Genomic DNA, 20,529 nt, shown 5'->3' with positions numbered 1-20,529 from the left:
GTGTTTGTAACTAATTTTTTTTGTGATTAATAAAATGGACTTATTTTTGGCAAAAAAAAAGGTGATATTTTCAAAATTATTTAATTTTTTAAAAATATTTTAATTAAATACTCCTTTTCTCTTCCTTCATCTCCCCTGCAAATTTATTAATCAATGAGTTAAGTTGTATTCACATTCTTAAATATTTTTCAGATACATTTATTGTTTAAAAATATTTTGTAATATATTCAGTAAATTATTTTCTACACGTTTAATATACTAAATTATATTTTAATGCATCTAGCATTTTGAAATTTTTTTTAGGTGGGTTTAAAATTCTAAACTACTACTATTTTTTTTGGTGCACTCTAAATTAAGTAAAAAATTATACTAAACATCCATTAAGGTGTTCAATGCACATTAATTTTTTTTTCATGATTATTAATTATTTTATAATTTTAATGATTATCTAAATAGTATAGTTTCACTGGCCAAAAAACATAGTATAGCTTAAAACTTTTTTATGAAAACAAAATCCATAAAGCAAAATTCTCTTCCCTTTGTGACAAAACAGGACACGTGGACATTGTCGGGACAACATTCGCACGGGATGCTATTTCGCTCGGTACGTTAAGCCATTCCCTCGCAAAGTTGTTTCTTACATTCTTTCAAACTTCGCTCCTCTCTGGAACATCAACTCACTCCCGCACTCACCGCACCGAGTTTGAGATTTTGCTACTCACTGGTTCTTCAAGTACTTGAGTATGAACTATCAACAGAGACTCCAAGTTGCGGCGAAAATCATACTTGAACATGACGCACGCGACGCCGACACGCCGCTTAACGTCGAAGAGCTTGGGATCAAGGCGACCCTTAAACCCCACCAGGCGGAGGGAGTTTCGTGGCTCATAAGAAGATATAAACTTGGCGTCAACGTTCTCCTCGGTGAGATTTCATCTCTATTCTCTATTTTTGTGTTGGGGATTCTCTGAAGGTCTTTAGACTAGGAATTGGGATGTTTTGGTTTGAGGAGTTTCTCTTTTGAAATGTTGTATTATTCAAGAGCGAATGAAAGATATGGTTTTAATGTTGTATTCTTTTCTTCCAATTAATTTTCCAAGAAGTATGCTTCGCAGTGTGGTGGTAAGTATGCACTATTTTTTTTGGGGAAGTCAATATGAATATATGAATACTTATTCTTTAATGTACATCTGTACTATTCACGGCCGGAAAAAAAAAAAAAGAGCAAACATTTGGATAGTTATACATTAGTGTGTGTACTTTTCCGGTGATAAATATCGATTAGTAAAACTCTGTTCAAAATTGTTGCTTAGTTTTGTCTATTATTTTATTTCCATTTCTTGTAAATGAGGAAAAGAAACTATTTGGTGGACCAGTCTGTTGACTTATTACGCTGGCCTTTGAAGCATTGACTATATCAATTGGCTAATTTAATTTTAGATGCAGTAGATACTTTTCCCCATTAAGGAAATAAATTAATCATGTTAGTGACCAAAATGCCAACTTTATTTGCAGGGGATGAGGTATTCTTCCTTCAATATAATGTCTGAGAATAATCAGTTATTGGAAAGGGAAAATATCTGGTATCTGATTGGTCTAACAATTACCAGAAATTCACCCTGTTCAAGGTGAATTTTCTGGCTGTTCAGTCTTTGCTGTTGTTATCCTGTAAAATCAACAGATACCCAATAGAGGAGAAACTTAATGCTTCATGAAATTCTTTAAACGCTACTAAAACCTGCTGGTGGGAAACCATAAAAACTCTCCATTTCATTGAGTGAATTATTGGAGGGCGTTCAGAGAACTCAATACGGATTTTACTCTTCTAGCTGAATCATGGAAAGGTTTTGCACTGCCTTGTTAAAGGCAGCGAAAGCTATAAATCAGTTTTTCTGCTTTAGATGGTAACGTAGAAATTCCATGAAGAAACAATCAAAGATAAGGGGAAAGTGGTACTATGATGTTGAAAATTAACCTTGATATTCAACTCAAGAAAACACTGAAGCTGTTAAGCAGATCGAATCTTCAAGAAGAGGATTACATATTCTTCATCACTATTTTTATTGGATTGTTTTACTTTATTGCTATATAATTTTTGGGCGTGTCAAGAAAACTGCCTATAGTTGCCGTGAGGAGACCTTGTGATGTAGAATATAAAGATCAACAATAAATGAAACTTGGTAATTCTATTTTCTTATATAATAATATTGCAGATAATTTTCTATGAATGACTGTAGGTCTGTTTATAGCAATTCTAATTAGAAAGAATCTAGTGTAACTCAAGTGCTCATTGGAACTCTAAATAAATGAATGATTCTAAACAATAAATTAACCCTAATTCCTAACTGGAAACCAAAATCTTAATCACAAAATAATAAAAGTAACAATCTTTTGCTCAATGATTCTGCGCTACCTTGCATTATCATTGGTTTGGGGAAGGAGTTGTGTCTGTGTCCAACACATGTGGGACTGTTGTATTAGACAAGATATGACACTTTGACAATTTAAATTACTGTGGATACTTTTTCTTTGGTCTTATTGTGTCTGTGTTGGTGTGGCCATGTATAAACTAACACAACAAAAACAACAATAATAATGAGAAGCCTTATCCCACTAGGCACTGTTGGCTACATAGATCGCACGGTGCTATTATGTTCTATCAACAACCAAATCTTTCGATAGATTGTTAACCACAAGATATCGTTTAATCACTTCATTGAGCATTCTCCTCAGGTTTCCTTTGTCCCTTTTGAAAGGACTTCAAACTGTCTGATTTACCCTTCTCACTGACAGATGCCTATATTACCTAAAACGATGTTAAACCATTTTCTCTTCGATAGGCGCCATGTTTACTTTTCCTTTGATGTTATCATTTTGGATCTTTTTGTGTATGACAACATATTCATCTCAACATTCTCATATCTGTTACCCCAACTTTATGTTCTTGTTTTCTTTTTAGAGCCCAACATTCACTACCATATAACATAGCTGTTCTTTTAGCAGTTCAATCAATTTTCCTTTAAGCTTATCAAGTACCTTCTTATTAGAAATAACTCTAGTAGCATTTTTCCACTCGAACCACCTAGCTTGTATATCATGTTCCGTTTGCGGGACTGGTTGTATAAGTTTATTGTGAGGTATTTTTATATGATTGTTATCGTATTATGGTATGTATAAAAGAGGAGTAAGATTGGCCCTAGTTAAGAATTTTGTACAAGGAATTTTATAAAAGCTAAAGAGGAAAAAAGAAAAAAAAAATTCTTCCTCTGGTTTATTTATCTATCTAAGGTGCCTTAGTTGTGGCATGAGTAGACTCTACCAAGAGTAGCAACTGTCATTGGCACCATAATCACTTCTAGAATTGTTACCACTATCATCAGCATTTGCACCACTGCCACTTAATGCTGTTTCTATAACCACCATTTTTAATTAGTAGGATAATATCACTTTTCTGCATAATGGTTTTGTGAGTAAAAACTGTATATTCTCTTATATCACAGCAAGCTGAACATATGCAGGGATTTATAGGTAATAAAAAATAATAAAGAACCTAGCTGACTATGTTACAATTGGAAGAATCAAACAATAAATAATAAAACAATATCGAATAAAATCTTTTTATTTGAATCCGATGATTATCAGGATTTCCATACTCCCCCTCAAGTTGGATTATAGATGTCAATCATGTCCAACTTGCGAACGAATTCTTTAAAAAACTTCTTTATGTAGGCCCTTTGTAAAGATGTCTGCATTTTGGCTCCAAGCTGGCATATGTGTAAGCTTGACTAGTTCTCCATCAATCTTTTCCCTAATGAAGTGTTTGTCAACTTCAATATGCTTAGTTCTGTCATGTTGAACATGGTTGTGGGAGAGATTGATGGCTGCCATGCTGTCTGTGTATAGCTTTATTGGTAGTTTTATTTCAATTTTTAATTCCTCGAAGACTCTCTTTACTGAAAGTAGTTCGCATATACCGTGAACAACTGCTCTATAATCTGATTTTGCACTGCTTCTTGATACCACATTCTGTTTCTTGCTTCTTCATGTTACTAGGCTTCCCAATATGTATGTGCAGTAACTAGATGTGGATCTTCTGTCTTCATAAGCACCAGCATAGTCTACATCAGTAGAGATTTCTATGTTTGCCTTTTCTGATACAAGATGCCTTTGCTTGGAGTGCCCTTTAGATATTTTAGGATTTTATATACTGCCTTGAGGTGTTTTTTTCCGGGAGCTTGAGAGTGTTGAGCGGCCACACATACTACAAATGCGATGTCAAGTTTAGTATGAGAAAGATAGATGAGTTTCCTAACAAGTCTTTGATATCTGTCTTTGTCAACATCGTTGCCTTCACTCTTCTCTTCATCCTCCTCTTCTTCTTCTTCTTCACTTTCTTCTTCATCTTTGCTTTTTCTTTCATTCTTTTTCTTCTTCTTCTTACGTTTTGTTGAAACTTTAATTGGTGTGGAGCTAGGCTTACAGCCCAACATCCCTGTTTCCCTTAGAAGATCAAGCACATATTTTCTCTAAGAGATCTAGATCCCTTTTTTGGACTGGGCCACCTCCATTCCTAGGAAGTACTTCATCTCTCCTAGGTTTTTTACTTGGAATTCTTTTGCCATTGTAGCTTTTATTCTCTCCATTTCTTCATAGTTATCTCCTGAGAACTATATTATCTACATAGACACTTAAGATGGTTTTTTTAGCTCCTCGATGTTTGAAGAATAGTGTGTGGTCACTTTGCCCCTGGTTATAGCCTTCAACTTTAAGAACCTGTGTGAATTGTGGTGATTGTTTTAGGCCATAAAGTGATTTCTTTAGTTTACACACCAAGTTTGGTTTTTTGGTTGGGAACCTAGGAGGTGGTATCATATATACTTCTTTTAGGTCACTGTTTACGCATTCTCTACATCTTAGTAGATATGGCAACTAGATTTGCCACCAAGGACATCAAGATTCTCATAGTGTTGAACTTGGCTATTAGGGCAAAGGTTTTTGTATAATCTATGCCACATATCTGAGAGAATCCTTTCGACACAGGTCTTGCCTTGTATTCATCTACTGTTCCATCAGCTTTGTATTTTACCATGAACACCCATTTGCGCCCCACGACTTTCTTTCCTTGTGGTAGAGCTACTTCTTCCTAAGTGCCATTTCTTTTGAGTGCATCTATTTCCTCTATAATAGCCTTTTTCTAGCTTGGAGACTTGAGAGCTTCCTTAACACTAGTTGGAGTCTTTATGTTGTTTAGATTGTTGGTGAATCTGGATATCGAGGAGAAAGAGCTTTGAAGGAGATGTGTTTCCCCATTGGGTGTTGTGCGCAGCTTTGAGGTTTTTTTCTTTGTGCTAGAGGAAGATCCAAGTCAGATACTGTTTTACATGTAGGATCTACATTACCTGTTTGATCATCGACACTAACAGTATAAAATTCTTCAGTTATAGGAACTGTCATCTATTCTGATTCATGGTGTGCCTCAGGAGTTGGTGGCTTGTCTTTACTTTTTTGCCTCCTTGTGCACAGTGCACACCCTCTTAGTGTCTTTTTTGGTTTGTTTCTCCTCTTCGTTAGGATTTTGCTCAATTTCAAGAGTAATAGGAGGTTCATACTCCACAAAGTAATGGGGTTCGATCATGTCCTCTAGAGGCTAAAGCATTTTCCGAAGGCTTTAATTCATCCCAACTCTCCCCCTGAATTGAAGGGTGGGAGTAAAATGGTTCAAACCTGTGAAAAGTGACATCAACTTACATTGAGGCGTTTTGTAAGAGGGTTATAACATTTGTACCCTTTGTGAGAAGCAGAATAGCCTAGAAAATGCATCTATTAGCGCGAGGCTCAAGTTTCCCTTGGATATAAAGGTGAACAAAGACAGAACACTCAAAAACTTTTAGAGGAAGATTATTATGAGGATAAGAAACATAGTGAGTCTTGTGAAGGACCTCAAGAGGGTTTTTAAAGGAGAGAATTCTACTTGGCATTCTATTGATAAGAAAAGTTGCAACGAGAATGGCATCTCTCCATTAATACTTTGGGACATTATGAGTGAGAAGAAGGGCATGGGTAACTTATGAAATGTGTTAATTTTTTCGTTCTTTAATCCCATTTTGTTGGGGGCTATGAGGACAAGAACTTTTATGAATAATACCATTTTCTTGGAAAAAAGTAGTAAAATTGTTATTAATATACTTGTTGCCAGTATGAAAATTTTTTTATGGAAGTATTAAACTAATTTTTTATCATTCGATAGAAGGTTACAAAAGTAGAATAAAATTCAGGTTTTTCTTTAAGTAAATAAGTCTACCAAACTCGAGTATGATCATCAATAAAAGTAATAAACCATTTGTGAAAGGTACAGTTAGCAATTTAACTAGGCCTCTCCATAAATCACTATGGATAGTAGTAAAAGGAGAAGAGGGTTAATGAATATTTCGAAGGAAAACAGTGCGGTGATGCTTGGCAAATTCACAAACTACTCCATCCCTTATTATAAGATCCTTTTAACTAAATTATACAGTTTAAGAAAACAGTTAAAATTAGTTAAAAGCAATTAATATGTAGCAAATACAGTTTTTTTTCTTCCAAATATACTCCTATATATAAATGGATAAATGCGAGAGAGTAATAGTGAGATAAATGAAGAAAAAGAATGTATTAAACACATTAAATTAGGGGTAAATTAGGTAATGCTGCTTTAAATGCTCAGACAAACTCAAAGAGGGTCTTATAAAAAGGGACAAACTCATTCAAAAAATTGGATCTCATAATAAGGGACGGAGGGAGTACTTCACAAGAAAGTTCAGAAACATTTTTATTCGGAAAACTAGAAGGAAACATTTGAGTTGAATACTAGGATGGCTCAGGCATTTATGCCAAAAGAAAATGTTACTATTCCCCAGGAGAGAAACTTTATTGCAAACACTGGTGGTGTTTGAAATGGAGGCTTCATCAAAGTAATATAGGCCATCAAATTCTTTAGCACTTCCAATCATCTTCCCTATTGACAGGTCCTGGATTAAGCAATGAGTATCATAAAAATTAGCATGACATTTTTCAGATTTGGTAATTTTGTGCACAGATATTAAGTTGCACTTTAATCTAGGGACATGAAAGACAACTTGAAGAATTATATGCTTCAATATTCGGATATCCCCCATACCAGTTACAGTTGATAATGATGCATCAGTAATTTTACCTTTAAGAGTGCCATCGCACGGGGTCTAGGATATAAACAAACCACTATTATCAGTCATTTGGTTAGATGCACCAAAATCTGTTATCCAAGACCTGCTTGTACATAGGCTTTGAATTGCATTCAAAGCATGCAAAAAATTACCTTTTTGTACCAGTGTGACAGTAGGTTGAGTGCGTGATGGCTAACTAGAAGATTACAGGTTGCTAAGCATCTCCATTAGCTTAGAGAGCTGGTCATTGGATGCAGCAGAGGATGTGGTAGGTTTTTCTTCATTCCGTTCTGTTCCAACCATGTAGCCACGTCCTTTGCCTCCTTTTGGTTTCCAATTTGCAGGTTTTGTCATGTATATCCCAACATGTCTCCTTTGTATGGCTACTCTTCTTGCAATGCTCATAGATGGGTTTGGTTCTGGGACCTTTATTGTTTGCACTGTTGCGAGAAATTAGAGCAGAGGATTCATGATTGTTGCTTGCCGCAATAGGGGTTGGTATCATGACTCTACAGCATGAATCGTCCCTCCTTACTTCTGCAAATGCCTCCTGGACAGTAGGCAAAGGAACACGACTCAAGAGGCATCCTTTAAAGGCATCAAGCTCTAGATTAACACTTGCAAGAAATTCAAAGAGGTGTTCTTTTCTACTTTCTTCTTGTACAGTGCGGCATCTTCAGAGCATTTCCATGTACCTTCATTATGGAGATCACAGAGTTGACATGGTTAAATACTAATCATTTAAGGTTTGTGTACCTTGCTTTGTTTGCCACAATTTGGTTCTAATTTCGAAGACCTGGGAGACATTTTCTCCATCAGAATATGCCTTTCTCATAATGTTTCATATCTCGCATTCAGTGGGAAGGAACATGAAGCTCAATTTAATGGCTAGCATCATTGCGTTAATGAGCCAAGAGGAGACCATCGAATTTTTAGTTTTCTAGAGTCGCATAGCTTGAGAGTTGGTGGATGACGGATTGGTAGTTTCGCTAGTGAGGTAGCCTAGCTTGCCTTGACCTTCAACAGTGAGCCTCACGGACTGAGCCCACTCATGGTAATTGTCACCAGTCAACTTCTTCAGAACAATGAGGATGGTATTTCCACCAAGACCTGGTGGATGGCGTGAAAGCGCGGAGCTCTTTGGCTCCATAGTTGACTTGGTCGACTTTGTCTTGTTAGGAGAAAGTGACATGAGGTTGCACAGTAATTATCCGAGAGGTACTCAATGTTCTGATACCATATGAGTAAAAATTGTATATTCTCTTGTATCACAGCAAGTCAAACATGTATATGGATTTATAGGGTTTGTATTGTATCTGTCCTAGGAAACGAATCAATGGGTAATAGAAAATAATAAAGAACCTACCTGACTATATCACAACAGGAAGAATCGAACAATAGATAATAAAACAACATCAAATAAAATCTTTTTATTTGAACCCCATGATTATCGGGATTTCCACAGGTTTCTTTATCTGAATATACGAATTTTAATTTTATCCAACCTTATAAGACTCATAGAGAAACTCATAATTATGTTATACCACCTGGTACATTATAATTTATGAGTTAATGCAACTAATGGTAGCAAAAATGCTTATATGCTAGATGGCTCAAATAATACTGTTTAGTATTACTTATACTGTTGGTGGGTGCAATTTTGCTGAGCATCCTTGAAATCATGTTTATCGTTACGATTTAAGGATGAGCAGAAACCAACGGCTCCTCCCATATTTTGGCTCCATTGGTTCTCTTTCTTTTCCATTATTTCTTTTTTGGTGCTCAATATTCGTTTTTGTTTTTTATTCCTTTCTGTTTAGTTTCTTTCCTGTTATCTATCTTTCTAAAGACAATTCCAGAAACTGGGCTGTTGCTATGTTTCCCTGTAATATCTTATTCTTTTCCTCTTATAATATACACAAGTTATTTTTGTACTCCTGTGTTCCTTACTCTGTTATTTTCTTGCATATGCCTTAACATTATCTGATATTGTGAAACTCAGAGGTAAAGAGGATGGGAGAATGTGTTGGATTATGTGCCTATACACATATATCTTATTTATAAGTGAAAGAAAAAAAAGAATATATAAGTACAACGGTGGTACAAGAGAGTACCAAAACAAGTACAATGAATCTATACACAATATAACACTATGCTCATTGCAATATAACACTATGCTCATTGCAATGGTACTTTACTACTTAGAGAGATATGAATGGCATGCCATTTCCAAATGAGATATGATGGATAAACAATCTAGTTCTTATATATTGGCATAGAAAATAAGGTTTTTAACTTGTTTTGGAAGAAATTTATTGGATGATTCTAAAGAATTATTTCTTTTTTCTCTTCCTGTTGCTTGAATGAAAGTGATCATGAGTTGGGTATAGGTTGTCCTAATTAGAAGGATATGATATATAGGATCCTAGGTTTAGGGTTTTTATTTATCCTATATTAATACCTAATGTACACAGCAGTATAGAGGCGGACTACACCTCTGTATCCTTCAGAATCATTAAGCCTAATTGCCAAAGTGTGAGTTTAAATTAATAATTAAAATATTACTTTTTTTTTATTTCATCCTATATCTTATAGTCCAAATTGGTAGAGGAATGCAAACTTTTCATTTTGAAAATTCATATGGCTTTTTTTTTTTTTTTTGGGTTCTATTGCTGTTTTATTTTATCGCATTTGTCACATTTGCTGAGCTCGGTTACATTGATTCTTAAACATTCAGTTGGTGACATGCTTGATTTTTGTATTTTTCCTGACCTTTCGGGGTGGAGCAGATGCATGAAAACCACATTTTTTAAATAATTTATATATATATATATTTCTGTGACTGCATGTTACTCACTGGCAGATGGGACTGGGCAAGACATTGCAAGCTATCTCCTTACTGAGCTATTTAAAAGAGTACCAGTTGTCCGTTGGACCATTTTGTGAGTGAAGAAACCTTTATTTGGTTTGAAAAGCTTAAATTCTTCTGCAATGTACTTTTGCTTTTTCTTATCTTCATTTACCTTTTGCAGTGGTTTTATGTCCTCTAAGTGTAACAGATGGTTGGGTTTCGGAGATAGTTAAATTTTCACCCAAACTAAAAGTAATTAAATATGTTGGAGGGAAAGAATATAGGTGCAGCCTACGCAGGAATATTCATGAATATGTAAAGGGACAGTTGACAACAGTCAATGTAAGGGCAGAAACTCGTTCATTTGTATGTTTACTGAAGTTTTTTTAATGTTTTTTGGGGCAAAGGTGTAGAATTCTCATTGTATTTTGTTTATGCCTATTGGTTATTTTTTTCAACTGAATTCATTGCCAGGTCTTGTTACCTTTCGACGTCCTATTAACAACTTATGATATAGCACTGATCGATCAGGATTTTCTTTCTCAAATACCATGGCAGTATGCAATTATTGATGAAGCTCAAAGACTTAAAAACCCTTCAAGTGTAAGTTGAAGACATTATATGTGTAGTATTTTGTTAAATTCATTCTTCTGTTTGTTGAACTTGTTTAATTATAAGTCAGTTTTTTGATGCAGTAATCGTTGTCTTTTTTCCAATAAGTATTTAGCATCACCCTTACTGGTTATGGCTAAGCAAACTTACCTGTATGTTGAATAGTTTTCCTTTAAAATTTTTTATTCTTGAAATGTTGAGTTTGTAATTAAATTGAAAAAACTGCAAACTTTAGAGAAGAGATAAACCATTCCATGGTAGTTGGTAATAAGCGTTGATATGATATATCTAAGATGTACTTTAGATGTTACATATCTCACTTGATCAACCTTTTTTGGCCCACTAGTTGTTTATATAGTACCTATTGGCTGGTTGATAAAAATTAGACAATGTCATCCTGAAGACTTGAAAGCAACATTTAATGATCCCTTGCTAAGATCGTTGGTGCTTGCTTCTGAAGTGCTGGCTTTTTAACAGGTTTTATATAATGTTCTCAAAGACCACTATGTCATGCCAAGACGGTTGTTGATGACTGGTACTCCTATTCAGAACAACCTTTCTGAACTGTGGGCGTTGATGTATTTTTGTATGCCTTCTGTCTTCGGTACACTAGACCAGTTCCTTTCCACATTCAAGGACATCAGCGATCCTACATCAGGTTGTTATTGTGTGTATTTTGACCTTGTATCATTGAGTTCCAAAGATTTTTCAGTATTGCAGAAAAGTGCTGCATACTTCTAGTAGCTATCTGCGATATGAATGCTTTATTGGATATTGACCTTGATATGTCTCTTCTTCTAAAATCGATGGTCTGTAGATTTTAAGGGAATTATAATTATAATATTTTAGTGTTAAATATGCTCCGAATTTTGCATTTATTAGGAAAAAAAATATTAGGAGATCCTTATCATCAGTTGGAAGACTTTTCATCCAATTGATGGTGTAAAAGTAGCTTAACTAGCACGAAACAAGATTGACATGTCATGATGGTCTTGTTCTGACTATTGCAGTTGTTGTTTCTAAACAGTTCAAAATGCAGTGCAGGTAAAGGAGCAACTTAAAATACTGAAAAGTATATTAGGAGCTTTTATGCTTCGACGGACCAAGTCAAAGCTTATAGAGAGTGGAACTCTCGTGCTACCATCTCTCACTGAGATAACTGTGTATGTTAAATTTTGAATTATATGGCTAGTCGTGCTTTATTTTTCAACAAGTGATTACTAGAATTTCCAAGCTGTCACTTTCGAATACTGAAATGTTTGACAGTATGGCACCCCTAGTTGGCCTGCAAAAAAAGGTCTACATGTCAATTTTGAGGAAGGAGCTTCCTAAGTTACTTGCCCTGTCTTCTGGAACTTCAAATCATCAGTCTCTGCAGAATATTGTAAGCCAAGCATTCAAGCTCTTCTTTTGCTCTGTTTTCTGCAGGGTTAGAGCCATTTCTGTTGTTCCATTTGTTATCCGAGCAGATGCCAAATTGAGTTTAGATGTTGTAATTGTTTAGCTTAACAGAATTGTAAGCAGTAAATTTTTTACAGCCTTGTTTTCCTGCTTTAGAGATTGGTTAAAAGTAGTCGCATTTATTTGCTTTAGAGATTGATTTCCTTTTGTTTTCTGGAAAGAATAATCATATTACAAACTCTCAATTTCTTAATTTAAAAATGTCAATTTTTTTTTTTGCAAGAGTACCCAAAAAAAAAAAAAAAGATTTTACTTACATGTTGTCTGGTTTAGAGGAAGAGAGAAGAAAAAAGCTAATAATAAGTTGATTGGTATATTATTATCGAATTTGATTTTCTTTTGTTTTCTGAAAAGAATAATCATATTACAATATCTTAATTTCATAATTTAAAGGTTCCCTTCCGACAACTGGTGGCCAATCACCAATACTGAAGCACTGGTTGCTGGTGCGCGAGCTTCAATGCTGACCATTGGCGAGCTGGCTATTGACTGGAGAAATATGTTGGATTAGTGGTGAATATAGGATTTGATCCCCAACCATTGCATCCTAAAAATGGTGTCGGCAGGAGGCTGTGGTGCCAGCGATTGGCCACTGTTGTTAGGAACTTTTTATTTTTTTGAAAAAAAAAGGGGCATTTATGTATTTTTGCCTGAATTTTAAAATAAGAGTCCTTGATTTTTTGCATTGCCTTTAGGACTTGATTTTTATATAGGGCGTGCAGATAATATTTATTTGATTAAATTATCATTTTATGCCTGGGTTAATGCTATGAACCTAGTAGGGCTTATAATACACCTGTTAATATTGAACTTGTCATAATTTATTCAGTTAAAGATTGGAGGCACCCAGATTGGTTTCATTGTGGCCTCAAAAATAATCGCCTCAAGTGAGATATGTTTTATTTTGATAGTGAGTGAAGTGTCTTGTATTTCCAATTTAGTTCGGAAGTGGAACATATGAAAAGGTGGTTCAGATTTCTGTTATCATCACTAATTCTTTGTATTTAACACATTTATATTCTTCTATCACTATCTTGGGATTCTCCTATTAAATGTGGATACTAAATTAAATCCAAAGATTGTATGGTTGTTGGACATTAAGTCAAGTTAGAATTCAGAATGTACTGTGAACAGGCCTCAGAGCAGGGTGGGCCTTATACTTCCACAATGTTCAATATTGTGGTTATGATACGAGGTCTGCATGTATTTTTGTTAGATAGTTCTAGGTCCTTTTTATACTGGAATTACTGGATTCTTAAAATTATTCTTTGATATTATTATTGAATTTCCATATATGTATAAGGTGCATTCATTTGAATTTGATGGGTGCATGGTGGTGAACTTCTCTAATTCTTTCAAGCTCTTTCATTCGTCCTGGACAAAACTCTCTCGGAAACTCCAATTCTTGGATGAGTGAGGAGTTTTGTCCTTTTCAATTCTTATGATTAACTTCATCACAAGACTTGAGGGGGCTTCTTTATTGTTCAAGCCAGAAGGGATTTTCTCATGAGGAGGATGATAAGGTGTAATGAACCATTCTCACTTTAAGGGAGAGTTGGTTTCTTGACGTCATTATTCTGTTTATGTATTACACATGGCCTGAGGTGGAATTGTTATTTTTCTCTTTATTTTGCTTTATGGCAATGCCTTATTTTGGCTTTTACATTTAATTTTTACTGATTATTGACAAGGGAAAGAAAATATAATTTACTTTTGCAGGTGATACAGCTAAGGAAAGCATGTAGCCATCCTTATTTATTCCCAGGTATTGAGCCTGAGCCTTATGAAGAGGGTGAACATCTGGTTCAGGTAACTGGTAATTTCAATCTTATTACATGATAAAGAGGGGATTATCAGTATTTTCCCAACTTATTCTGGTTTTCACTCTTTGACCAATTGGTTGATTTCTCTTTGACCACCATGCTAAACTTTCTGTTTGCATTGCATTTCCCATTTGCTAATAGAAAGATAAGGACATAATAGAAATTGACCAAAAATAAAGAAAAAAGAGGTAATTTTTCCCCTGTAGTGACACTATATCGGGTGAATCCATGGGAAGTTTATATATGGTTATGAATTATTAATAATCTTTGTCAGGCATTTCTGACCAAAAATCGTTTATTCTTAAGTTCACTTCTGCATAATGTGGGTCCTTGTTACAAAGTGCATGAAAAGTCTGATATGTTGCTGAGGTATGTAGATGTCTGTCAGATAGAATGACAAATTTAAATATAATGACCCATATAATATAATACATAACCTGTCAAGCACATTTATCATAACCTGACAAATTAAAATATGATAGACATAGAACTTTATAATCAGGCAGGAACAAACTTAGTCTGAGTTTTTAAGATTTAGTTATGATTTTGGAAAGTTGGTCACAAAATCTGAAATTAGTCAAGTGAAAAGGAACCCAAGAGGATTTTCTATTTTCCAGGACTTTTATACTTCTGATCTCTAATTAGCTCTATGTGGAGCCTTAGATAGCTTTCGTTGCCAGATAATGGTTTCTAAAAGTAAGATTTTGCTTGTATCTATTCTTCATTCGATTCTGCTTGTTCACATAAGAAATTAGATCTCTTAAAATATTTCTTGCTTGCCACAATGTTATAAATTTTTGCTTGTCCAGGCCAGTGGTAAATTGTTGATCCTGGATCAGCTTCTTCAGAAGTTACATTATTCTGGACACCGTGTCCTTCTTTTTGCTCAAATGACCCAAACACTTGATATTTTGCAGGTCAGATCCCTACCAAATGCATAAAATTCCTTTACCTCTATCTGGTTAAACTTTTTTATTCATGCTCGTTGATTCTTGTAGGACTATCTGGAGTTACGAAAATATTCCTATGTGCGTCTTGATGGGTCAGTTAGGGCTGAGGAGCGCTTTGCTGCAATAAGAAGTTTCAGTGGCCCATCAGCTAATTCAGTTTTGAATTCTGAAGCAGACCAAAGTGGAGCCTTTGTCTTCCTGATCACTACAAGAGCTGGGGGGGTTGGCTTGAATCTAGTGGCTGCTGATACGGTTAAGTCTTATGAGCTTTAAGCTCCCCCCCCCCCCTCTTTTTCCCCCCTTTTCCAAATATGAAATCTTTCTTCAAATGCCTCCTCTTACATAATTCTTTGTATCAGGGTAGAAAGTGTGTATGTGTGTGCATGAGCACATTTGCACATGCTCTTGTGTGCATAGGTTTTTGTGCGTCTGTGCACAGACACATGCATGGTTGCATGGGTTCTTGTGTGAGTATATGTGCACATGTACGCATGCATGTGAGTGTATGTATTTTCTTATGCGAACTAACTCTCAATTTGGTTGGTGCAAAGGAAAGAGATACCTTTTTCTTTGCACGGAGATTGATATATCTAATATCTGCTATACATTTATTATCATTATTTAATTATAACTACTAACTACCTCTCGACCCAAAAATAATATAGCATTAGATCTATTAGTCTTTTTTATTTAAAAACTTTCATTCAAATTCTGTTAGTTCTGAGATCATTGCAAGCTTTGTAATTAATGATAGTTCTCTTATGTGCACTTGATTTGATGTCAATATTTTACGTGATACTGCCTCCAGTCCTTTTTATGAGATATAGTTTGGGCTTATCTGAACATCAAATGCATTTGTACCAATTTTACCCTAATTAATTGCAGTATCTTTTTCCCAACATTCTCTTTCATCTTTTTTCTCACTATTTCTCTCTCTCACTTACTCTCTTATAAATAAGGGCATATTTGGGAAAGGAAGTACATTTCTTATTTATTACTTTTAATTAATGTTAATAGATTTCTTAAACCATGCAATTTGGTTATTTGGATCTTGTAAAAAATGACCGGGGGAGTCTTAAGTTTTGGGTGTTGAGTTAGTTGAGCTGTTAAAATACTCCTTCTATTTTGTTGACTTTGCTGTTTGAGATGGTATGCAAACTACTGCTTCTGTTAACTGCCTTATGTGGTACAGCAGCTGTTGTCATAGAAGGCTTTAAATACAATTCACTATTTTCTGGAAAATGGAAGTGTTCCAGTTGATCCGTGGAATATTGCTAAATGATATCAGTCCATGGGATCCCATGTTTTTAACAGATTGACTGAAGTATTTTGAATACTAGAGATATATTGAGAATTTACTGTACTTGCATTTTGCAGGTCGTATTCTATGAGCAAGATTGGAATCCTCAAGTAGACAAGCAGGCATTGCAGCGAGCCCATCGGATTGGCCAGATGAACCATGTGTTGTGCATAAACCTTGTTACAGAAAGAACAGCGGAGGAGGTGTCTTTCTATTTTTCATTATATTTTCTTAACCTCTTGACAACAGAGGTGAATTTCCTATGTTTTAGAAATTGAATTTTTTTTCATGTAGGTAATTATGCGGAGGGCAGAGAAGAAATTGCAGCTTAGCCTCAATGTTATAGGTGATAGTATGCAGGAACATGAAGATGAACAAAAATCTGGAGTTGGGACTGGGGATTTAAAGTCCATCATATTTGGCCTCCACATGTTTGATCCTAATGAAAATAATGATGGAGAGCTTAGGGACATGAATTTGTCAGAAATTAATGCTATGACTGACAAGGTGATTGCAATGCGTGATGTACATATATCTGACAAGGATGACAGAAAATTTGAGATCAACCCTAGAAATCTTATAGAATCATATGATTCTAAGGAAGGAGCTTCTACTTCTTTTAACTCTGATCCTAGTCTTGATGAGGCTTCTTATCTTTCCTGGGTTAAAAAATTTGAGGAACTGTCAAAACCAAGCACTGACTCAATCATGGAGATGAGGAATAGAGGAATCTCAGATGAGGAAAAGCATCTAAAACTTGAGGCTGCAAAGAAGAAAGCGGAAGAAAAGAAGCTGGCTAAGTGGGAAGCTCTTGGATACCATTCATTGAATGTGAATGACCCTGTCATCCCTCCGGATGGTGGTAATCTATCGGATGCTGGATCTGTTCATTTTGTGTATGGAGATTGTACAGATCCATTGAACGTTTGTCCATCTGAACCTGCCATAATATTCAGGTCTACTTTCTTTTATAATTGCTACCCTGCAGATTATATTCTGTTTTAACAGGCTGTTAATTACTATAATGATTTTTAGTAATTAATCTTTTTTTTAAAAATAATATTATATTAATAATGTTCTTAGTTGCATGATATTTTTAATTATCTGATGGTAATTGGCTATGGCTTAGCTTTTGGTCTGTTCTACTGTTCCATTAAGGCTTTCTGAAATATCACATGCAGGATGTTGTTGCGTGTGTCTCACTTGATGTTTTAATTGTTTCTTTTATACAATCGTAGTGTTTCGTTTAGTTTATGTCTTAGCATTGAAGAGTAAGGTCAAAATGTATGAGTCCAAGAATTTAAGAGAACACAAGGCATTTGAGTTTCCCTTTGTTTTTTCACTCACTTGCAACTTTCAGCTTACTGTACTTTCTCTACCTTCTAAGTTTATTAACTTCTTAGCACTGAAATTAGGATCAATTGTTCATGGTCCGAGTATTTTGCCCAGAGTGTCATCATTTTTGGGCTTTTTTGCTGGCTTAATTGAGGATTTTACAGCTGTGTTGATACCTCTGGAAACTGGGGTCGTGGAGGAATGTTTAATGCACTGAACAAGCTGTCTTTGAGCATTGGTGATGCCTATGAACGGGCTTCTGCACATGGGGACTTGCATCTTGGGGATCTGCATCTTCTAAAGCTTGAAGGTCAGAACGTACACCATGTAATTTGTAAGATAGAATTGCAAGGTGACAATGAATTGCAAGCCTCTAAGGTGCTTCATGTTGGTTAAATATAGAGCCATTATCAGGCAGTCCTTGCTCCATCTACTTTAACAAGCAGAAATCGTCCCACTTGTTAATATATAATTGTCATTGGCAGATATCTCTTACCTGGGATCTTATTACCACTGCTTGTTTTTAGAACATGGGGACGTTTTAACTGAATTTTCAATTTCGTTGTCCCATTTACTGTGTCATTATACTTTTGATAGTTTTGTTGAGCAGTTGATCTGGTGAGTTGGTAAAATTAAGTCACCTTTGAAATGATTGATATTGACTGTTGAACTAGGATCAGAAATTGTACCACGACATGTTTAATCTTAGGTGTGCGGCATGTTTTTGATTTATTATAGTGACTATGAAGAAAAGGACACACTTTTGTTTCTTATATGTGCCCTAATCATTTTACAGCATACTATATACTCAATGCAAACACATTCTTCAGGGTCGGTTTCTGGATTCAGACTCTTTGTATGTTGAAAAAACAATCAAATATGTTTTAAATTTTAGCTGTCATTAATCTTTTTGACGTGAATAGATGTACATGGGTTCCAGATCTTGTCCAACATGCTATAACTCAACTGACTGTGCACATCACGTTACTGTATAGATGACTGTGATGAACAAAATATGGGCAGAAGAACTCCCATTTGGGTTGCTTTAGCTGTGGTTCAGTCCTATAATCGGAGGCGTAAAGTTCCTCGGAGTGCGATCTCACTTCCCCACTTGGAAATTTGCTTATCAAAAGCAGCATTTTCAGCCAAGCAAAATTCTGGTAACATTCTTCCTAGTTCATAATATCTGGCGTTGAATTTGTTGTTCTTACATAATTCTTGCTCCTCATTGTTTGTGATGCAGTTTTAGGCATTGTTTTTTCCCACTGCAATACTGATTCCTCGTGCATTACCTCGTATTAGTCTATATCTGCCATATGGTTTATTTATAGGAAATGTTCAAATGTTTTATATTTTCATTATTAACAAGTACTTATGAGCGATACTTTGTTACAAGAAGTCTTGTGATAGTTCCATTTGTCAATCCGTATTCGAACTTATAGAAGCCGAAGATGTGTTTTTTTGAGGTGTGACATCTGAAAAGTGACAGGGTAAGGGGATCATGGTAGCATGGGATGCCTGATCTCACATTGATCAGTAACTATTAGGTACTTAAGTGGATTGGTCCACCTTCGTTACTAACTACTTAACTAGCTTTTGCCCTCTAAGCTACTCATCACTTGGTACTTCCTCCATTTTATAAGTCATATTTGGAAGCAGTCTTTATTCCCAAATGAGTATTTTTGCCAACTTTTAAGAGTAATTAATACATTTTTGTTTTTTCAAAAATGACTTTGTAAGATGCAATTTCGGTTCTTCTACCTTGTAAGATGCAATTTTTCCCCACAAAAATGATCTTGCTGATACAGGCAGTGCTCAAGTATATTGGTTCTCCTATCTTAATAATCAATTTTTGAACATCTTCCTATTTTTAATTGTGAGTGCAAAGCAATGATGTGAAACTACTAGGAAGTGATGGCAAAAGAAACTACCAGGAAGTATCTTCTTGAAAAGCTCATATAGAATCAATTGAAATCACCCCATCATATTATGATACAGGCAGTGCTCAAGTATATTGGTTTAGAGATTGTTTGGGGCTTGGACATCTTAGGATGGACCATATAAACCTAATCACCCGTCCCTGACCTGTCTTTGCTTGTTGAAAGTTTGTTTATACGTTCTTCAAAGCTAAATCAGTCAAGAAAATTCTGTCAATGTAACGAATGGAGCTAACATATTAGTTTGTTTCCCTTCACAGCATCAATACACATGCCCCGGATAGGTTATCAAGGTGGATCAGATCGTTCTGAGTGGTACACCATCGAGCGTCTTCTGCGAAAATATGCTTCCATTTATGGCATCAGTATATATGTGTACTGCTCTCACTCCTTCTCTTTCTCTCCACACACACACACACATATTGTGCACATTGGCTTTCATATGATGAGTTTCATGCATTTTCCTGACAGATACTATTATCGTCGACAATCTCAGTAAAGCTTAAGATTGATTCAAGCATCAGGGAGGATAGTTCTTGGGAATCATCCTCTGCCTCCTATAATGTGTATATTCTTCTGGCTTTCTTAGTAACTGAATTTTCTCAGGATCACAGAATGTCCTCAGTAAGTCAGGATTAAGCTTACCTTTTTTATTTCGTCCAGTGCGTGATCTCCCCCCCCCCCCACCCCCAAAAAAAACCCCCAAAAAAAAAAACCACAACAAAAAAAAGTAAGCTAACCCTCCTAGAAGCAAGCTACTGAAAACCATGCTTGTCGTTGAACGGTGAAGACAGTGGTTATTTCGAGTCCTATTTGCTATGAAGCAATGAAAATGAGAGATAGGAACTGTGATTGTAATTGAGGAGACATTACTAAAAAATATTTAGCATAAATAATTGTTTGTTACATGAGATTAGGCAAACCTATGAAGGTGAGATTGGAAAATACCGCTTCTTTTTATAGTATTTTCTAATTCCACATACGTGGGTTTGTCTAATCCTATCTATCAAGCAATATCTCATGATAAACTCTATTTTAATAAATTTTCTCAATTCTAATAGTAATTTTTATCTCTTATT

General features: G+C 35.3%; 1 protein-coding gene across 3 annotated transcripts; it reads left to right on the top strand.

The window, feature by feature from the left end:
• Positions 1–677: 677 nt before the first annotated feature.
• On the top strand, positions 678–20,134 carry LOC114754270 (probable helicase CHR10). Of its 3 annotated transcripts, none has more exons than XM_028943056.1 (17): positions 678–924; positions 1,516–1,523; positions 10,045–10,123; positions 10,214–10,374; positions 10,507–10,635; positions 11,122–11,302; positions 11,672–11,807; positions 11,911–12,028; positions 13,825–13,914; positions 14,738–14,845; positions 14,927–15,130; positions 16,256–16,381; positions 16,473–17,134; positions 17,678–17,823; positions 18,509–18,673; positions 19,711–19,825; positions 19,922–20,134. In XM_028943056.1, the coding sequence occupies exons 1-17, from the start codon at positions 744–746 to the stop codon at positions 19,947–19,949; spliced, it is 2,637 nt and encodes an 878-aa protein (XP_028798889.1). In that variant the 5' UTR covers positions 678–743; the 3' UTR covers positions 19,950–20,134. The 3 variants fall into 3 exon arrangements, with proteins under 3 accessions (XP_028798889.1, XP_028798891.1, XP_028798890.1); XM_028943058.1 differs by having other exon boundaries at positions 850–924; positions 1,516–1,628; XM_028943057.1 differs by lacking the exons at positions 678–924; positions 1,516–1,523 and adding exons at positions 7,105–7,927; positions 8,040–8,399.
• The last annotated feature ends 395 nt before the right edge of the window (positions 20,135–20,529 follow it).

Source organism: Neltuma alba, unplaced genomic scaffold, assembly GCF_004799145.2.
Source record: "Neltuma alba isolate B1F8T4 unplaced genomic scaffold, ASM479914v2 tig00010126_pilon, whole genome shotgun sequence".
Taxonomy (NCBI): Eukaryota; Viridiplantae; Streptophyta; class Magnoliopsida; order Fabales; family Fabaceae; genus Neltuma; species Neltuma alba.
This window is presented reverse-complemented; position numbering and strand designations above follow the sequence as displayed.

What these genes read in the sequence shown, in the direction of transcription:
- LOC114754270 (XM_028943056.1), top strand. Translation starts at nt 744, where the DNA reads ATGAACTATCAACAGAGACTCCAAGTTGCGGCGAAAATCATACTTGAA. An exon ending in GCATCTTCTAAAGCTTGAAG is followed by an intron (nt 17,824 to 18,508) that starts GTCAGAACGTAC and finishes GTTACTGTATAG; the next exon opens with ATGACTGTGATGAACAAAAT. An exon ending in TTCAGCCAAGCAAAATTCTG is followed by an intron (nt 18,674 to 19,710) that starts GTAACATTCTTC and finishes TTCCCTTCACAG; the next exon opens with CATCAATACACATGCCCCGG.